The sequence below is a fragment of the Psammomys obesus genome, unplaced genomic scaffold (genome assembly GCF_907164565.1).
Source record: "Psammomys obesus unplaced genomic scaffold, mPsaObe1.curated_primary_1811, whole genome shotgun sequence".
NCBI classification, from domain to species: domain Eukaryota; kingdom Metazoa; phylum Chordata; class Mammalia; order Rodentia; family Muridae; genus Psammomys; species Psammomys obesus.
Window position 1 is genome coordinate 11,393,345 of NW_026585689.1, and position 17,893 is coordinate 11,411,237.

A 17,893-nucleotide genomic window follows, 5' to 3' on the forward strand; every position below is an offset into this window, starting at 1 on the left:
CAACATAGCACCTTAAAATAAAAAAAGGGCCTTTGTTGATCAATGACAGCCATGGAATATGTAACAATATTAACTCTGAGTAGAATTATTCACTCTGAGCCTGGGATACATATATAAAAAAAGTAATGTAATGCTTATCAACTTAATTCTTTCTATGAGAAAAACTTCCTGTGTAAATATAAGTGTTAGGGAGTGAATTATTATGAAATTAAAGTTGACATTTATATTATGACCCAATACATATAACTCATATTACATTATATTATACTTTCAAAATCGTTGCCTCAGTAGAGGAAGAGAGCCCTTGATGGCCTTTAAAATCACAGTTCTCCCAGCTAAGACATGATCAGATTCCTCAGGAGAGCTTCTCACAAAATTGGGAGAGCAGAAATGGACTCTACTGAGTACACTGAGTTGAATCCCTTGAAGGTGGCTTGTGTTGCTTTTGAGATTCATGGGAGGGTTGGCTGCAGTGAGGGTCACTGATCTAAACCAACCAGCTCTCAGGAGATTACAGAGGCCTATTGGCTCCCAGTGTCTTTTGTTTGGAAATGCCTAATTAAGTTCCCACATATAAGATGCTATCAGTGTATAGGACAATTGATAGTAATTAATAGGACATATTTCTGCCCTTCAGACATAAAAACTTCAGATTAAAATCAACTCAGACACTTGACAAACGACTAGGAACACCACAGTATTATTTACACCTCTTCTTTAGTCGATTCCAAACAACAAATGGCATCTCCTATTTCTTTACCTAGCATGGCCCCTGAAAGCTGGTTTTGGTCTTCATGTGGTGTCCAGAGCTTTTCTACAAAACTGTCTATGATGTCTTAGTTGACTATGTCTCAGAATGGTTATCTCTTAACTAAAAATAAAGGCTGTTTCTCATACAATTCCTTCCTAAAAACAAAATGCATTGAGTCCATGGTCTTACCTAGGGGCATTATAGAGCTTTAATAAAACAGTAATATAACATAAACTTATTATGGAATTCCACTGAATCCCAAGGGTTTCTTTTAACCTTTAGCTCTGCAGAGAATCAAGGTTTGTGATGTTCTCTGAGGTCACAGAGTAGAAGTATGTCCTTCACAAATCCTTCCAGCACTCAGGTTATATGCTAATGGAGAACTAGAAGAGGAACCTAAGTCACTGTAAAAACTACACATCAGCCTCAGCTTGTGACACCCTTGGTTCCTGCCATAGAGCAGCCAGGACACAGCTCTCACCCGAAGAGCAGCCCTCTGGGCTCAGTAAACTTTGGATTCCAGGTCCTGTTTGCATCCAAGTGCATGACTCCAGTTCCCTGAAGGGCAACTGTCTCGGAAAAGAACACATGGAGGCACTCCTGCTGCTAACCCCACAGAGCACTTAAAAAATATCCCAGAAGAATTGTAACTATGCAGGGAACAGGCCGTTCTTCAGCTTCTCAGGCTTCTTGAAAGCATAAAGCTGTAATGGAAAGTTGCTACTGTTGACTCTTTCCCAAAGTAGTGCTAGCTGTGCCCCATAGTCTGGAAATAGTGTGTGTGCAGCAGAGATGGTAAAGCTCCTTATGGTTTGCTTTCGGGATAACATCTGTTTTCTCCTAGCTTTGCCCAGGAAGGAGTCTCATGGATGCATCATAACCTAAAAGCTCAGTAGCGACTTTACGTTTGCAGTGTCGTCTAATTTCTGAGTACCAGTAGCAGGCCTGAAACTATGGCTGCTTCTCTGAAAATGCAGAATTCCGTCACCATATTCTGTCATTTTGGCTATTGGCCAAAAATGGAAGAGTCAGGGACACAACCCGAATAGAACTGTGCAACTGAAATCACGACCATCACGACAATAAAGCTAAAATGCTTACTAAAAACAAACAGACAAACGAACAAAAAAATCTTTGTATTTTATTTTTGAGGTATTTATAGCCCAGGCTGTATTCAAACTTGCTGTGATCCTTCTGCCTCAGTCTCCTGAGTTTTGGGATTCAGGACCTAGCTTAACAGGCTTACTAAGACTAAAGTTCTTATTTATAGGAAGGGTCAACAAAGTTCCGCACCAATACTTTTAGTATTGTGCCAAGTGTCATTATATGAGTTTAATATCTATCTTCATCAGAGACATTTACTCCTTAACGAGTCTGATAAGATTGTGTACTAAACAATTTTCAGTAAACGAGAAAGTACATGCACAAATCTTAGTATTCAATTCAGTAAATACCTTTTTAGTATCTAAAATAAATCACTAAAAGTTAAAAAAAAAACTATTAGCTGGAAGAAAGAGGATTGAGAACATGGAGATGTATAAACTTTCACTGGTGGACATACCTAACTATAAAACAGTACAGAAAGGATGAACCTGTTTCCCTCCCTAGGAAAACTGAAGCTTGGCTGTACCTGGCAGCTGCAGCTCTTCTAGCTCAATCACAGACCGACTGTTGCTGAAATGGTCCTTGATAAGCTTCTGAAGGTCTTCAGGGGTTCCTGGTTTGGGCTCTGATTTTGCAAGAATATCAGAAATTTTCTTCTAAAACAAGAGAAGAAAAAAAAAAAAGGCAGAATGGTAGATTTTAGAATGGTGTGTGGTATAGGTGCATTTCTCTGGCTTGTAGACGGCACTCAGTTTTTTGGTGGAAGCTGAGTATGAATTCGAGTTTAAAAAAAAAATACCTTTGGGAAACCTTACTGCATACTTCTTAGAGTGAGTGTTTGAAAAATGAAGAGATGATGTAAAAGGCTCCTTGTAATGTCTGGTGTGTATCTTTTAGAAATGAAATTTTTGCATTCAGCTCAATGATAGGGTATTTTTCTGTTAAAAGTCTTAGAAGTCTTGTTCTAAGGAAACTTCTCTTTTAATCCTAAACAATCTGTACTCTTTTTCTGGTTTTTTTTTTTTTTTTTTTTTTTTTTTTTTTTTTTTTTTTTTTTTTTTCTTTTTTTTTTTTTTTTTTTTTTTTTTTTTTTTTTTTTTTTTTTTTTTTGAGACAGGGTTTTTCTGTGTAGCCTTGACTGTCCTGGACTCACTTTGTAGACCAGGCTGTCTTGAACTCACAGAGATTATAGGCAGATCTGCCTCTGCTTCCCTGAGTACTGGGAGTACTGGCTGTGTGCCACCGTGCCGGGCTTACGATCTGTACTCTTGAAAGAGCAAGAGTTGAGAACTTCTTGTGCAACCTGGCTTAGGTGGTAAGCCACCAAACGGACTTCTGAGTACAGGCATTAACTGAAAAGTACACCTGACCTACTGACTCTCCTGGTCTAGGAGACAATCCTAAGGCCACAGATACACCAGAACAGACGTCACAAGAAATACTTTCATCTCTTTTGATGTGGACTTCTTTGTACAGAACTTTCATTAAATGCATGCAACACAGGGAAGCATGACTGCCCATTTTTTGTCATAAACTTCCATTATTTCCTTGTAGCATTTCTCCGAAGACCCAGCAAGGGCCATTCCTCCCCATTCCCCCACCCCCAATATTCTCATTTCTACAACAATGTCAGAACTACTCAAGGTTCCATCAAAAGTATCAATGTAACAATGTCACCATGGGCATAAATTGGCACAACCTCAGCCAAGCTAAACTAGCTAGAGATCTGACCTTGAACCTCTGGAACCTAAGGTTCCCCAAGGCTCCAAATAAGTGAATTGTCAAAGTTAAGGACTTGCCAAACCAGAGCCAATCTGGCACATCCTGCTTTCCTATTTGGCCATTTGTGAGAAAAGAAAACATGTATGTGCGCTCCTTTCTGAATGTTTGCAGTTAAATAGCTAAATGGCTGAGACCCTGTTCTTTTCTCTCATCTCAACCATTTCCTCTGCTGACTTCAGTAGTAGACACTGGCTGGCAGGGTGCGAACAACACTGTTCTTACAACCGTGGAAGTGAAGGGGAAAACTAAGTACATTTTTTTTTTTCTACAGCTGACCTGTAAAAAATGTCTTTACAGGAACAGGAGTCTTCTCTGTGCATAGAGACATTATTTTAAGAGGAAGGGGGAGCATTTGCTTTAAATCCTGGCCTGGATTAGAGTTAGAAATACTTCATGGTGCCTTCATCCGCTTGTTATCTTTTTGTTATTACTTTAGCGGATAAGGTTTAAAAGCTGGAATGACTAAGAGAAGGAGGTTGGTAATTGATTTTCTTGCATAAAAGCATAGGGGTGACTATAAGGGAAGTGCCTCGATCCTTCTAGATTAGAAACCGTGTATGATGTCACAGTGAAAACTCAGCAGGTAAGAAAGCTGTCTGGTGTTTCATAAGAGTAAAGTGGGAGTCAGAAAAGTTTAATTTTAATTCCTCAGAGAAAACAAATTCCTCGTGACCTTCGGAAAGTTAAGAGATCTCACCGAATCTCACAACTTCTAGATCTCCAAGTCAGGGAGCGCAATAGCTTCTCATAAGTATGATATGTAAAACTGTCATGGAAGCCACACCACTGTAACAAACTGTTGCTGGTACCTTTTTCCACTTCTTGGTCTTCTGGGGACCCTCTTTTGTTTCCTTTGGTTGTGTCAAGAAACACTCGGTAGGCTGAAAGGAAATATAAATGAGAAAACTTTCATCTTTGCAGGATGAAGTGTCATTGAATGGTATGAACCCCAGAGCATTTCTGCTGTGCACATACCCCTTAGAGTATCTTGGTAACATTCCACAGAGATGCGGGAAGACCCCCTGGAGCTGTTATGCAGCAGCTGAGGTGACAGAATTCGAGAAAGTCAGAAAGTACAGATGACCTAAGACTGGAAAAATCTTTGAACAGAGATCAAAATGTGTGAGTGAGTGAGTGAGAGTGTATGTGTGTGCCTGATGTGTGCAGATTATTAGAGACGGAAGCCAAGGGCTCGTTGGTAAAATGCAGGCAGAAATAAATGTGCTTAAAATGATGATGTGGCAGGGCAGTCGTCGACCAGAGGGACTGAAGCTTTCCATGAGCTGAGCATGCGGAAACCAAGTGGCATTGCCTGTGGTACCCACTCCTCCCCTCTTTCAACAGGCACAGAAAATCCAAAGCAGGATGTATTTACTCCCGTTTTGACAAAACCAGCTGCACCCATGCAGTCATTTAAAGATGACTACAGAATGAATGTTCCCGTTGATGGTCTAAAAAACCATCTGCACTATAGCACCAAAAGTGATTTATTTTGCCAGTGGCCTTGAACCCCAAGAACCCTATATAGCTTCATGCTATTTTTAATGTGAGTTTTTTTTTTTTATTTTTATTTTTTTTTAAGGTAGAAAAGCAGGAACATTGGGCCAAAACTTTGATTTATAAAATGGAATGTGCAGGTTCCACAAGTATTTATCATAGGCAGCAAAATAAAATGTTTCCTGTCTGGATGTTTATGCAACATTTCAAACAGGTTGCCAAGGAAGACGTAAAATGGATGTAGGAAGTTAGATTCATTCCAAGTAGAGGATATCGGCTTAAGCAGTCAGCCACCAGCAAAGAGCACCCACGTCTCTACTGTTCTGTTCAAAATGATCAAAGAGGAATCCTTCTAAGAAAAAAAGAGCCGATTAAAGCTGGGTGTGGTGGCTCACACCTTTAATCCCGGCATGAGAAGCAAAGGCAGATAGTTCTCTGTGAGACTGAGACTGGCTTGTTCTATATAGTGAGTTCCAGGAGAGCAGAGCAATATAGTGAGACCCTATCTCAAACTACAACAACAACAAAAAAGAAAGAAAAGAAAAAAAATTGAATTTTAGGAATTCCAATGGCCCCAACTCAAAAAGGGGATGTAATGGTCTGTAACTTCTTTAAGACACTGGGCCAATGACGGCAATATTTGGCCATGGCCTTAAGAAGCACAGTAGATTGGAAAGGGTTGAGATTAAAATAACATGGGGATCTTTCATCTTTAGCTTCTTTACAGTTTAAACAAAAAACCTATAAAGATCAATTGCCTTGCAGCTGAAGAAAATAAAGATATTGTCTCTTTGACTTAGAAAGTAAAGCTGTCTTGTGGATGTAGATTTACGTCAATTTAATTTTGTACATGCCAATAAGAAACTGGGCCAAGGCCACAATACATCAGAGAAGATGCCAGATTGCCATAAGCATCTCATTATACATTGAGTGCTCCCTTCTAAGGCACAGGAGTGGATGTGATTACCAGAGCCCTTGAAGCATATAATGGACCTATGACACCAGTATTTGAGAGGCCGAGGCAGGAAGATTACCATGAGTGATTACCATTATAGTGAAGGAAAAAATGAAATAAAAGGAGGCGGAAATGACTACTTCTACAGTGTGGAAACACTTATTCTAAAAAGAAGGAAGCAAGCAGACAGGGGGAAGAGTCTAGGCTGAACATGGCCAACAGATTAACTGGACCACGAAAGGTGAGAGGGAGAGGGAGAGCAAGAGAGGAACAGCTGACAGAGAGAACCAGCACAGGTCAGAGACCAGTGTGGCCAAAACAACTTGAGTCACATGGGGGTTAGGCTGGGAGAAGGGAAGCCTGAGAGAGAGAGAGATGTTTAGGGTAGGGGGTGGAGTGAGAAGTCCTGGGAGGAAACACAGGTTCTGAGTGAGATCTGTCCTGGGTTTGAGACCTAACAGTACACAGTAAGTTCCAGATCTTGCTCTCTCTCTCTCTCTCTCTCTCACACACACACACACACACACACACAGAATCTCAAAACAACAACAATAACAACCAAACCAACACTGCCTCCCTCCCCCCTCGCCCCAATCTGGTATTTGTTAGCCATTATCAAGGTTCTGGGGCAGCAGACTTAGGTATCTATCATGGACTCTTATTCAGCATATGGGGCTCTTCTCTAGACTGGTGGTTCTCAGCCTTTCCAGTGCTGTGAACCTCACATTGTGGTGACCCCCAACCCTAACATTATTCCGTTGCTACTTCCTAACTATAACTGTGCAACTGTTTTGAACCGTAATGTAAAGATCTGTGTTTTCTGATGGTCTTAGGTGACCCCTGTGAAAAGGTTGTTTAAAGGGGTCATGACCCACAGGTTGAGAAGCACTGCCCTATAAGGTTTAACATGCTGATTACACATTATTAGGTTTAAAAGCTGATTAATTCACACATGAATTAAGTTAAATCTAAAATTGAGCTCACTTATTAAGAGTTCAGGCTCTTCAGTTCTGGAGTTAAAAGTAAAAGTGCAGTTCTTGAATCTCAATCAGACTGGAAAACAAAGCAAACAAACAAAACACGTTCCTGCCAGGTATAGTGGCACATTTCTTTAATTACGGTAGAGGCAGAGGGCACAGACTGTGGCTCTCCTGAACTCAGGCCAGTTTAATCTGCATAATGAGTCCGTGGCCAGCCAGACACTCAGTAAAATCCTGTCTCAACAGATAGATCTGCATGATGAGTCTCTTTAACATTGCACTGGGCCCCACCCAGCATCAGATTTAAACAGATGCAGAGAACCACAGCCAAACATTGGGCAGAGCACAGGGAGCTTTGTGGAAGAATGGGAGGAAGGACAGAAAGACCTGGAGGGGACAGGAACTCTACAAGAAGACTAACAGAGCCAAATAACCTGGACCCTGGGGGGCTTGCCGGAGACTGAAACACCAAGCAAGGACCATGTATGGACTGGACCTAGGCCACCTACATATGGGTAGCTTGGTCTTCATGTCGGTTCCCTCGTAAGGGAAGAGGGGGCTGTCTTTGTCGAGGACTCTCTTGAACGCTTTTGGATCACTTCTCCAAGCGGGGCTGCCTGGCAGGCCACCGTGGTAGTGGATGTGCTCAGTCCTAACTGGCCCGATGTGCTGGGATGATTGAATTGCTTCCAATGGCAAACTGACTGCAAAACGAAGAGGACTGAAAAGGCAAACATCGATAAAGACCAAGACGCCAGGAAGGACAACTTTGGGGAAAGGATTTCAACCATATTTTGGAAAATGGAGAAAATGAAAATGGGCAAAACGGCAAGTGGTTCAGGGTGGACGGAGGTGGAAACTAACAGGCTGACCTGATGGGACTGTGAAAAAGCCCAGCACCTGAAGGGGTGAAAAGAAAGAGATCCAAGGAAGCTTACGGCTACAGAAACAGCCTCCCCTCCCCACTCCCACTCAGTTCTAATCTCCTACCCTGGAAACTTAACAAACCTCCCATTACTGCTTCCTTTCCCTGGTCCTTCCTGTCTACACAATGAGCTATTCTCTGGACAGATGAGGAAATCTGGCAAGGGAAAGCAACAGAGCGTGGGGCTTACCAACGTTTCCCATTCTTCTATAAATTGCTTTGGTCATAGAGTTTTATCACAGCAACAGAAAAGTAACTAAGGCAATGACTTAATGCTAACCTTTGAGTATTTCACAGGTTTAGAATGGCATTTAAAGGATGTAGGTGTCCCTAAAAGACTGGCAGATGAATCTACACCAGGTGCAAAGGCCAGGCCCGGCTGTGAAATTTTGGGGATTACTATCCTATGATATGATATGATATGATATGATATGATATGATATGATATGATATGATATGATATGATATATGATATGATCCCCGACAAAATTACTAGAAGAAAAGTCTTACAACATCTTGTGCCTGTAAATCTAAAAGAACTGAATCTCTTGGGCTTGTGAAATACTTCATACCCCTTCTTGCCCAAATTCCCATTCTCTGAAAACTTGATAAATAGGGATGCTATATGAAATTGTGATAAAAAAGGCTCAAGAGGCTTCTGAGCAGGTTAAGATCCGTATAGGATAGGCAAACATCTGTCTGTCCGATTGCCACTGTCCTTTCATGTGAGGTTACGAGAATCTCAAAGAGCTACATGGGAGGGCTATGGCAAAACAACCAGAGCAAATGGTTCCAACAGTGTTCTCATCTCATGGATGGAGCAGAAGTTCAATATACAATGCTAGAAAAGCAACTGCTGGCTGTATATAAAACACTACAACAGGTAGAATCCACCACTGGCCCCACCTCAGTAACAAGAAAAACTGCTTATCCAAGTAAGGAGTGGCAAAGGCTTTTTCTGAGATGGCACAGAATCAATTGTACAACGGTGACATGCATATTTAGAGTAATGTGGCGTAGTGTCTAGTAGCTCTGCCATCAATGCCATTCAGGTTGTCTTGGGACCAGAATCCTTTCAAGCCACAGAGTTTCCTCTGATAATTGAACAAAGAGCTAAGCTACACAGAGTGTGAGAAAGGAGATCATTCATCTCTGCGGATGCCAGTTACGTGGACTGTATGAGTAGGAGCACAAAATAGGAATGAGTGGCTATAGCAATACAAGTGATCACAGATACTACATGGCTAGAGAGACAAGAAGATGAAGTAGCCAGCATGCTGACTGTAGAACAGTAGGGGTAGTAGCGATTCCTGAGAGCTGGCCTGGGATAATCCATACTGCTGTTAAGACTGTAATTAGAGACTTCAATTTACAGATTACACAATGGGAAAGAGAGAACTAGCAGGTTCTGAACTGGCCACCATAGGAATAACAGATGTAAAAGAAAATATATAACAAAGTTTAACAGGAATCAGAACCCCTAACAGTTTTCCATATGGAAGCCAATAGCTCATTGATTCTTCCTGGAAACCAGGAAGCAGATGCCCTTACAAAGTATGAGCCATCTGCCTACAGTTGCCAGGAGAGGCTGCTTGTGAGGCTCAGGTAAAGTCTGGCTACAGGAGAGCCAACGTGGGACTGGAGTCATAGTCACTGTTCTATTGCTGTGAAGGGACACCATGATCAAGGCAACTCTTAATTGGGGGCTGGCTTACAGTTTCAGAGGTTTAGTCCATTATCACCATGGTGGGAAACATGGCCTCAGCCAGGCAGGTGCTGGAGCAGTAGTTGAAAGCTGTATCCTGATCTGTAGGCAGGCAGGGCGGGAATGCAAGAGATAGAGACAGAGACAGACAAAGAGAAAGAGGAGGGAGATGGATAGATAGGAGGATAGAGATAGATAGACAGGGAAAGAGAGAGAGAGAGAAAGGAGAGAGAGAGAGAGAGAGAGAGAGAGAGAGAGAGAGAGAGAGGAGTAGGGAGTAGAGAGACAGAGACAGAGTCTGAGCCTGGTTTGGGCTTTTGAAATCTCAGTGCTCATCTCCACAGACACACTTCCTCCAACAAGGCCACATCTCCTAATACTTCTCAAATACTGCCATTTCCTTATGACTAGGCATTCAAGTGTATGAGCCTAGGGGGACCATTCATATTCAAACCACTACAGATGGGAAATTGCTAAAGCCCCTGACATTTCTATAAGATATTCTGAGGCCCTGGTGAGGCCTGTTCTTATTGCGGCCTTGTGAGTGGATGCCATGAGGACACATACACAAGACAACCTTCCCCATAAAAGACTAGCAAGCAGACTAAATAGTACCTATACCTGTTGTCAGCTAAGGACAGAAATATTCCCTTACCTGTGTGGATTCTGTCATTGGCCTTTTACAAGCATTTCTGTGTGCGTGAGCAGCAAGTGAAGTTGCCACCAAAGATTTCACCCAATTTAATGTTATGTACGGGCACACATGGAGAACTGACAATGATAGGAGTGGCCATTTCACAAACACTGCTGTACAGAAGTGGGCCAGAGACAACCAGGTACAATGGTACTACCACTTACCTGGCAACTCTATTGGGGCTTAGTTAGTTGAAGGAAAAAAATCCATTGTTAAAATAACAACTAAAGAGTTTAAGTACAGGAGGCACCTTGCATGGACGAAAAAGAGCATTCCCAGAAGCCAAAAGGTTGTTAATTGAAAAGCCTGTACCAAGGGTAGGCTACCTTCGCACCAGCTGGTGGCCAGGATGGCTCCCTGACGTTCCAAAACCCACAAGACTATTGCTATTGCTGTTTGCCAAACCAAATGGCATGACTACTGTGGGTCTAACCAGCTTTCTGACTGGATTGAAGGCCCACCAATAGCAAAGTGGAAGAGAGTCTAGATAAAGCTCAAACTATGATTTTAAGGATGACATAAATTCAAAGAGAACACAAATAAACATCTGAATGAAACAAGAACGATAATGAAGGATATTAAAGAGTAATTCAATAAAGAGATTCTGAAAAATATCAGAAATTTGAAAGTGAAAGCTGAATAGGTCAAATAACTCAGGAAAGTCTCACAAGTAGATGAGATCAAGTGGAAGGCAGACTGTCAGGGGTTAAGGTAGATGAATCTAAGCATTCACACAGCAATACAGAAAAAAAGTCCCCTGGATGCCATTAGTACAGAAAAAGGAGAAGGTCATGACAGACATGTAGAAAGCGAAATTTCTCTAAATCTTGGGAAAGAGATGGATACCCAGGTATAGGCAGCTTTTTGAAAACTCTCAAACTTTCAGTTCGGACTAGAAAGCAAACTTCATCATAGTATCACTAGCATACCAAGTACTGACCAACAGCAGCAGCAGAGAACAATGAGATAAAGAGCTCAAACTCTTATGAAGAGCAGTCCATTAGAGCACAGAAGATTTTTAAGTAGAAACTCTAAAATCAAGCATGGCATTGAATGGTACGGTGAAGTCCTGAAGGAATGCACTTGTCAATCTAGATTACTGTATCCAGAAAAGTTATCCTTCAAAATTAAAGGGCTACACGGTAGTACCAAACTTAGGATATACTTGTTGTTGTTGTTTTTTAATTTTTAAATTGTGTATACTCAGAGTAAAGATTAATTTGTAAACTAGGCACAGTTAGATTAAAATAACAACAAAATTAAATGGTTATGTAAGTGTGGTCTTTCTCTCAGAATACCTGGTTGCGCTATACTTTCTCATCTTGGCTGGGAGATGATACAATGTGTGTGTGAAGTAATTTGAGTGGCAGAGGCATTGTGAGGTTGTATTAGGCTACTCTGTAAGAGACACTCTGACAGAGGCACTGTATCACCACCGCAGCCCCTGGGATAATCAAGCCAGGTAGCGGGTACTGGGAAGGAAGTGTGCAGCCTGTGAATGAAGGGGTGCCATGAGATTGCAGCATACGATTGATGTAGGAGAAAACAAGGAACAGGACAGGAGTCTACCACAGAGGGCCTCTGAAAGACTCTACCTAGCAGTGTATCAAAGCAGATGCTGAGACTCATAACCAAACCTTCGGCAGAGTGCAGGGAATCATATGAAAGAAGGGGAAATTAATATGACCTGGAGAGGACAGGAGCTCCACAAGGAGCAAATGTATCAGGGCACAGGGGTCTTTTATGAGAATGTTTCTCCAACCAAGGACGATGTATGGATATAACCTAGAGCCTCTGCTCGGATGTAGCCCATGGTAGCTCATTATCCAAGTGGGTTCTCTAGTAAGGGGAACAGGGACTATTTCTGACAGGAACTCAATGGCAGGCTCTTTGACCTCCCCCCCGCCAAGGGAGGAGCAGCCCTGTTAGGTCATAGAGGAGGACTTTGCAGCCAGTCCTGAAGATACCTGATAAAACGGGGTCAGATGAAAGGGGAGGAGGTCCTCCCTTATCAGTGGACTTGGAAAGGGGCAGGGAGGAGATGAGGGAGGGAATGAGGGAGTGGGATACAGCTGGGATACAAAGTTAATAAAATGTAACTGATAATAATAAAAAAATAAATAATGAAAAAAACTATAATTGTGGAACTCACAGGCCCTAAGAGTGAACAGGTCTGAGAGGGGAGACGAGGTCTCAAGGCCCCAAGGGTTCTCTGTACACTGCAGTGTCATGGAGATACCAAGTGGGACTGTGTGTGTGCAGGGTCATCTCCCTATACTGTGAAAAAGGCCGAATTTTTAATGGGACTGTGATATAAAATCCTAGGTCAGCATAATTGTGATACACATTTTCTTAAATTGATCTGTTCCGGTGTTTGCCTGTATGTCTAGATGTGCTCCCTGTGCATGCCTGGTGCCCTTGTTCGGTGGGAGCCGCAGGTATGGGTGGCTGTGAATCACCACGTGAGTGCTGGAAACTCAACCAGCTCCACTGCAAGACCAAGTGTTCTTAATCACTGAGACATCTCTCCAGCCCCTGAAATACATATTTTTTTCCCTAGTAAAATATAAAAAATGTTGGGGAAAACAAGCTTCACTGGTATACAGTTAGGAAACATGGCTTTTTCATGAACAAAGAAAGTAAAAACTTCCCCAGTCCCAGCAACAGCTGTCGTTAGGGTCAAGAGTGGCTAGAGGTTGACTTCAGAGCAAGAGCTGTGACGCTCAGTGACCATCACCTGTTTGGCTTTCTTTCGTGGCTCAGGAACCGGAGCTGTGTCGTGAGCTGTGTCCTGCTGCGTCATTTCCGTGTCTCCTCCTTCCTCACCACCTGATAGTCCTGAAAAAAATTACAAAGTTCAAAAGTTAAAGGGTGCCTCTCCCATTGAGTGGATCCATGGTAGGACTGGCTGAAAGGTTTAATCTCTTGACTTCAAAATTCTTTCTCTAGGAGTTAACTTTAATGGATATTATCCAAGTTGGAGACTGATGTAAGCATTCAGATGCTGGTCTTGTTTATAACCTGAAAGACTAATGATCACCTAACATTAGGAAACAGTCAGTGATGTGTCATAGTTTGGGCCCTGACGGTGTGATTAGAAAATGGCTTGGGTTAGGGTAGGGTGTGCATGCATTTAATCCTAGCACTCAGGAGGCAGAGGAAGAAGGATCTCTATGAATTTGAGGCCAGCCTGGTCCACACTACACATCAAACTCCAGAACAGCCAGGACTAAAAAGAGACACCTTGCTGAGCAGGGGTGGGGCAGAGGGCTGTGTGAATGGTACAGCGTCTAGAGATTGGGGCTTAGTTTTTGAAAGGAGACTCTGTGTGCTTGGCCAGTATAACTAGCCCCCCTCCCTAGAGGATAAACCTCGAACAATTGCAAACTTTTACACTAGCTAACTACTACAGAAAAATGGTATTCCCCACCCCTATCTCCAAAGGCCTAGACTCTAACCTACGTAGGTTATAAGGATGCCTTCAATTTCCCTCTACCTGCCACAGGGGCGTTTTTAGAGACGATCAAGGAGATGGGAGTTTTGCCTAGACATGGGTTTGCCCCTCATCTACTTCTGCAGCACCAACAGAAACATCCTGAGAGCCTTAACTTTAAGTTACAATAGCGTGAGAAAGTTGTGTTTTCCACCCCCCTGGGATGGTACTGGAAGAGCAACAGTTTCCTATTTATGTATACTTTTTAAAGTTAAGAAAAAAAATAGAGCTAAACTTTCTATACCACTGAGCAGCAGTGAGGTCACACTTATCTATGCTAGTGAAACACTATAGCAGTATATACAGATATACTATACAATAAAGATAAAACAAAGTGAGACCAGCAAACACATTCAAGTAACCTGGAGGAAGATAGATGTAAAAAACAGTAAACAAAAAGGAAAAAAACAAAACAAAACAAAAACAAAAGCAAAAACCAAGCCAGATTTAAACTCCAACATATCAATCATTATATTACAAATAAATGGTGTACAGGCTGAAGAGATGGTTCAGATATTAATCATGCTTACTGTTCTTCCAGAAGATGTAAGTTCATTTTGAAACACCCACATTCAGTAGCTCACTACCATCTGTAACTCTAGCTCCAGGAGATCTGATGCCCTCTTCTGGCCTGCAAGAACACTGGCACACAAGTGCACATACACACATAACCACATACAGAAATAAAAGTAAATCTTTTTTTTTTTAATGGGGTGTAAACATACCAATTTAAAGACAAAGATTTATAGAATAGATTTTAAAAATATGACTCTCTCTACACACACACACACACACACACACACACACACACAGGCTGTAAGAAACTTAAAGTATAACAACATAGGTGAGTTCAAAGGGATAGAAGACAGAACATACAAATATTTGTGAAAAGGAAAGCTAGAATGGTTGCAGAAACATCAGAGTAGACAGTTGTCCTAGTTTAGGTTTCTGTCATAATAAAATGTTGACCAAAACTAACTTAGGGAGGTACGGTTTTTGTTGTTGGTGGTGGTTTTTTTCCAGCTTAAAACTCCTAGTTTATAACTCACAATCCACTACTGAGGGAGTTCAGGGCAGGAATTCAAGCAAAACCTGAACTGAAGCAAGAACTGCAGAAGAGGCCACAGGGAGCAGTGCTCACTGGCTGGCTCCCACAGTCTGGTCAGCCTGCTTTCTTTTTTTTTTTTTTTCAGCCTGCTTTCTTACACCTCCCCGGGCCGCCTGTTCAGGGGTAGCAACGCTCACAGAGGGCTGGGCCCTTCCACATCAGTCATTAATCCAGAAAATGTGCCACAGGCCTGCCTCGAGTTTCCCTCTTCACAGATGACTCCAGCTTTTGTCAAAGTGACAAAAACAAACAGAAACAAAAACAAACCAAAACCCTAAAACGAACCAGCAACGTTGCACAACTAAGAAACTTACCAGAGAATGAGAGGGGAGTTACTGAAGAGTGAGTGAATCAATCCCTGCCCCCTCTGTTTATCGAGACAGGGTTTCTCTGTGTAACCCTGGCTATCCTGCAACTTTCTGTGTGGACCACCTTAGCATCGGATTCAGAGATCCATCTACCTCTGCCTCCCCAGCTAGGCTTTCTCTCTGCCTGAACCATACACTTTCTGAGATTATGCATGAGTGCCCGAAGCATCCAGCTCAGGGTTAGTTTGGAATAAAAAATAATCTTGAATTTACATGTTTAAAGGTTTATTTTATGTGTATGAGGCTTTTTGTTTGCATGTTTGTATGTGTACCATGTGCATGTCTGTTGTCCAAGGAGGTCAGAAAATGGGCAGATGTCCTGTAATTGGAGTTATGGATGGATGAGCTGCCACGTGGGTGCTGGGAACCAAACCCACATTATCTGCAAGAGCAGCAAATGCTCTTAACAGCTGAGCCATTTCTCTGGCCCACAGTCCTTATGAAAATGTTAACTTTCTAATACAAGTATTTTCATATATTATTGCTATCTTTAACAGAAACTTTAAGATAAAAAGAATGACCTACAAATAGAAGTGTGTGTGTGGGGGGGAGAGTCTTGAACTCTGTATTTCTCCATCCCCTAGAATTTGCTCTCTGCAGAATATAGTCTATATTTGGCTAATCTAGTTGCAAATAGGTAATATAGTTAAAAGACTCTATGCCCATGAGAAATATTTAAAATATCTTATTAATCAAATACTCTGAATCTGAGTTACTTCCTGTTCCAAAAATTATTTCATCTTTTGAAACCTTTAACATAAAATGAGGTCATCTCATCACCGTGGCTTGAGCACATTAGCTGTTTCCTCTGTCTGACATTTTCTTGGTTCCAAAAGAGGAAACTGTTCTTCTTAAGTAAGGATGGTAGTCTGTGATTTCCATTAAGAGAACAGTGAAAGGAAAGTACAGCAGTGCAAGCTAGCCAGTTCTTCAGGGCCGCGGGGATCTGAGGTGACGCCAGGCCTCCCCCACTCAGTCCCAGTGGGTCACTCAGCCTGTGAAACACAGGCACCAGGGCAGAGCCGTATTTCTGCAACTCCCTGAGGACTACTTAAAAACCACACAGCCAGATGGGATTGGCTGAATTTTTCCAAAAGAGGAGGCAAGGACACAGTCCTTTTTTGACCCATGGCAAAAAAGAAGACAGCAAACAGAAGACTCCTCAGTGTTCTCTCAGGGTTGGCCTTTATCTGTTTAAGTATCCAACTTTCCCACCATCGAGAGGAATGCTGACAATGGGGTCATGCAGTCAGCTGCTCTTTGAGAGTTTGTGAAAGAACGCTAATTAAATCACAACCCATTCAACAGTGATGGCTATGCTTGGTTGTCAACTTGACCACCTCTGGAATGAACTAAAACCCAAGCAGCTGGGTACAGCTCTGAGAGACTGTTCTTAATTAAATCATTTGAAGCAGGAAGACCCATTTTTAATCTGGATCTGTTGGGGTAGGAAGATCCACTTTTTATATGGTCCACATCTTTTGGAGGTGGCCAATATACAGGACACAAAAGAAGGAGCCTTTTGCTCTTTGCTTGCTTGCTCTTGCTGGCAAGTACATTCCTTCACTGGCAGGAGAGCCTACTTTGGGATTCTGGCATACACTGAAGACTTGTTGAGACATCCAGGCTTGTGGACTGAACAACTACTGGACTCTTGGGCTTTCTGTGGGTAGACAGCCATTGTTGGACTAGCTGGACCACATCCTGCAAGGCACTCTAATCAATCCCATATATATTTATTGAAGCTTGGTTCCTGTATTATTTTGTACAGGAACCTGCAAACATTAGGTAAAGGGCAGGTACTTGGCTGCATAGCAATTTTGCTAGTTAGAGACTCTTACCACCATGAAAAAAAACCACTATCATCAAAAGTGACTTGAGGAGGAAGGGGTTTGTTTTAGCTTATAGTTGTAGTTCATCACGAAGGGAACTCAGGGCAGGAACCTATAGGCAGAAACTGAAGAAGATACCATGGAGGGACATTGCTTGCTGCCTTGCTTCCATGGCTTGCCCAGCTTGTTATACCACTAGTTAAGAAAATGCCTCAGATATCCCCACAGGCCAATCTGATGGAGGCATTTCCTCAACTGGTGTTCCTTCTTCCCAGATGAAACTAGCTTTTATCATATTGATATAAAAACTGCCAGCACAACATTTACGGCCACTGTTGGTGTTGTTCTAATCTGCAATTGTGTATAAGAAGTCTTAGGCAAAGTAGAGTGAACGCCAAGTAGTTGTGTCCTGATAAATTTTACAGTAACTCGTTTTTGATGGATTTGGTCATAGGCCTTACGTTGACAAACTGACTTACTACATATAAGTTTAAAAAAGTTTCAAGCTTTTTTTTATTAGCATACTTTCTAATTGCTTGATAGGGGCACCTATCAAGATAGATAAACTTGTTTTGATTTTTGTTTGAGTCAGAGTCTTGCTATATATCCTAGGCAGGCCTCAAAATCACACATCTATCTATCTATCTATCTATCTATCTATCTATCTATCTATCTATCTATCTATCTATCTATCTATCT

The 17,893-nt window shown here is 42.0% G+C and overlaps 1 protein-coding gene across 2 annotated transcripts in view; it reads right to left on the reverse strand.

Moving 5' to 3' along the window:
• The window catches only part of Cmss1 (cms1 ribosomal small subunit homolog), a 305,385-nt gene that overhangs the window by 12,651 nt on the left and 274,841 nt on the right, over positions 1-17,893 (reverse strand). For both annotated transcript variants that reach the window (XM_055594264.1, XM_055594274.1), the window contains 3 exons: positions 13,131-13,231; positions 4,447-4,518; positions 2,382-2,511 (listed from right to left, as the gene is read on the reverse strand). In XM_055594264.1, coding sequence (XP_055450239.1) covers positions 2,382-2,511; positions 4,447-4,518; positions 13,131-13,231 — 303 coding nt within the window. The remainder of the gene's footprint in view (positions 1-2,381; positions 2,512-4,446; positions 4,519-13,130; positions 13,232-17,893) is intronic.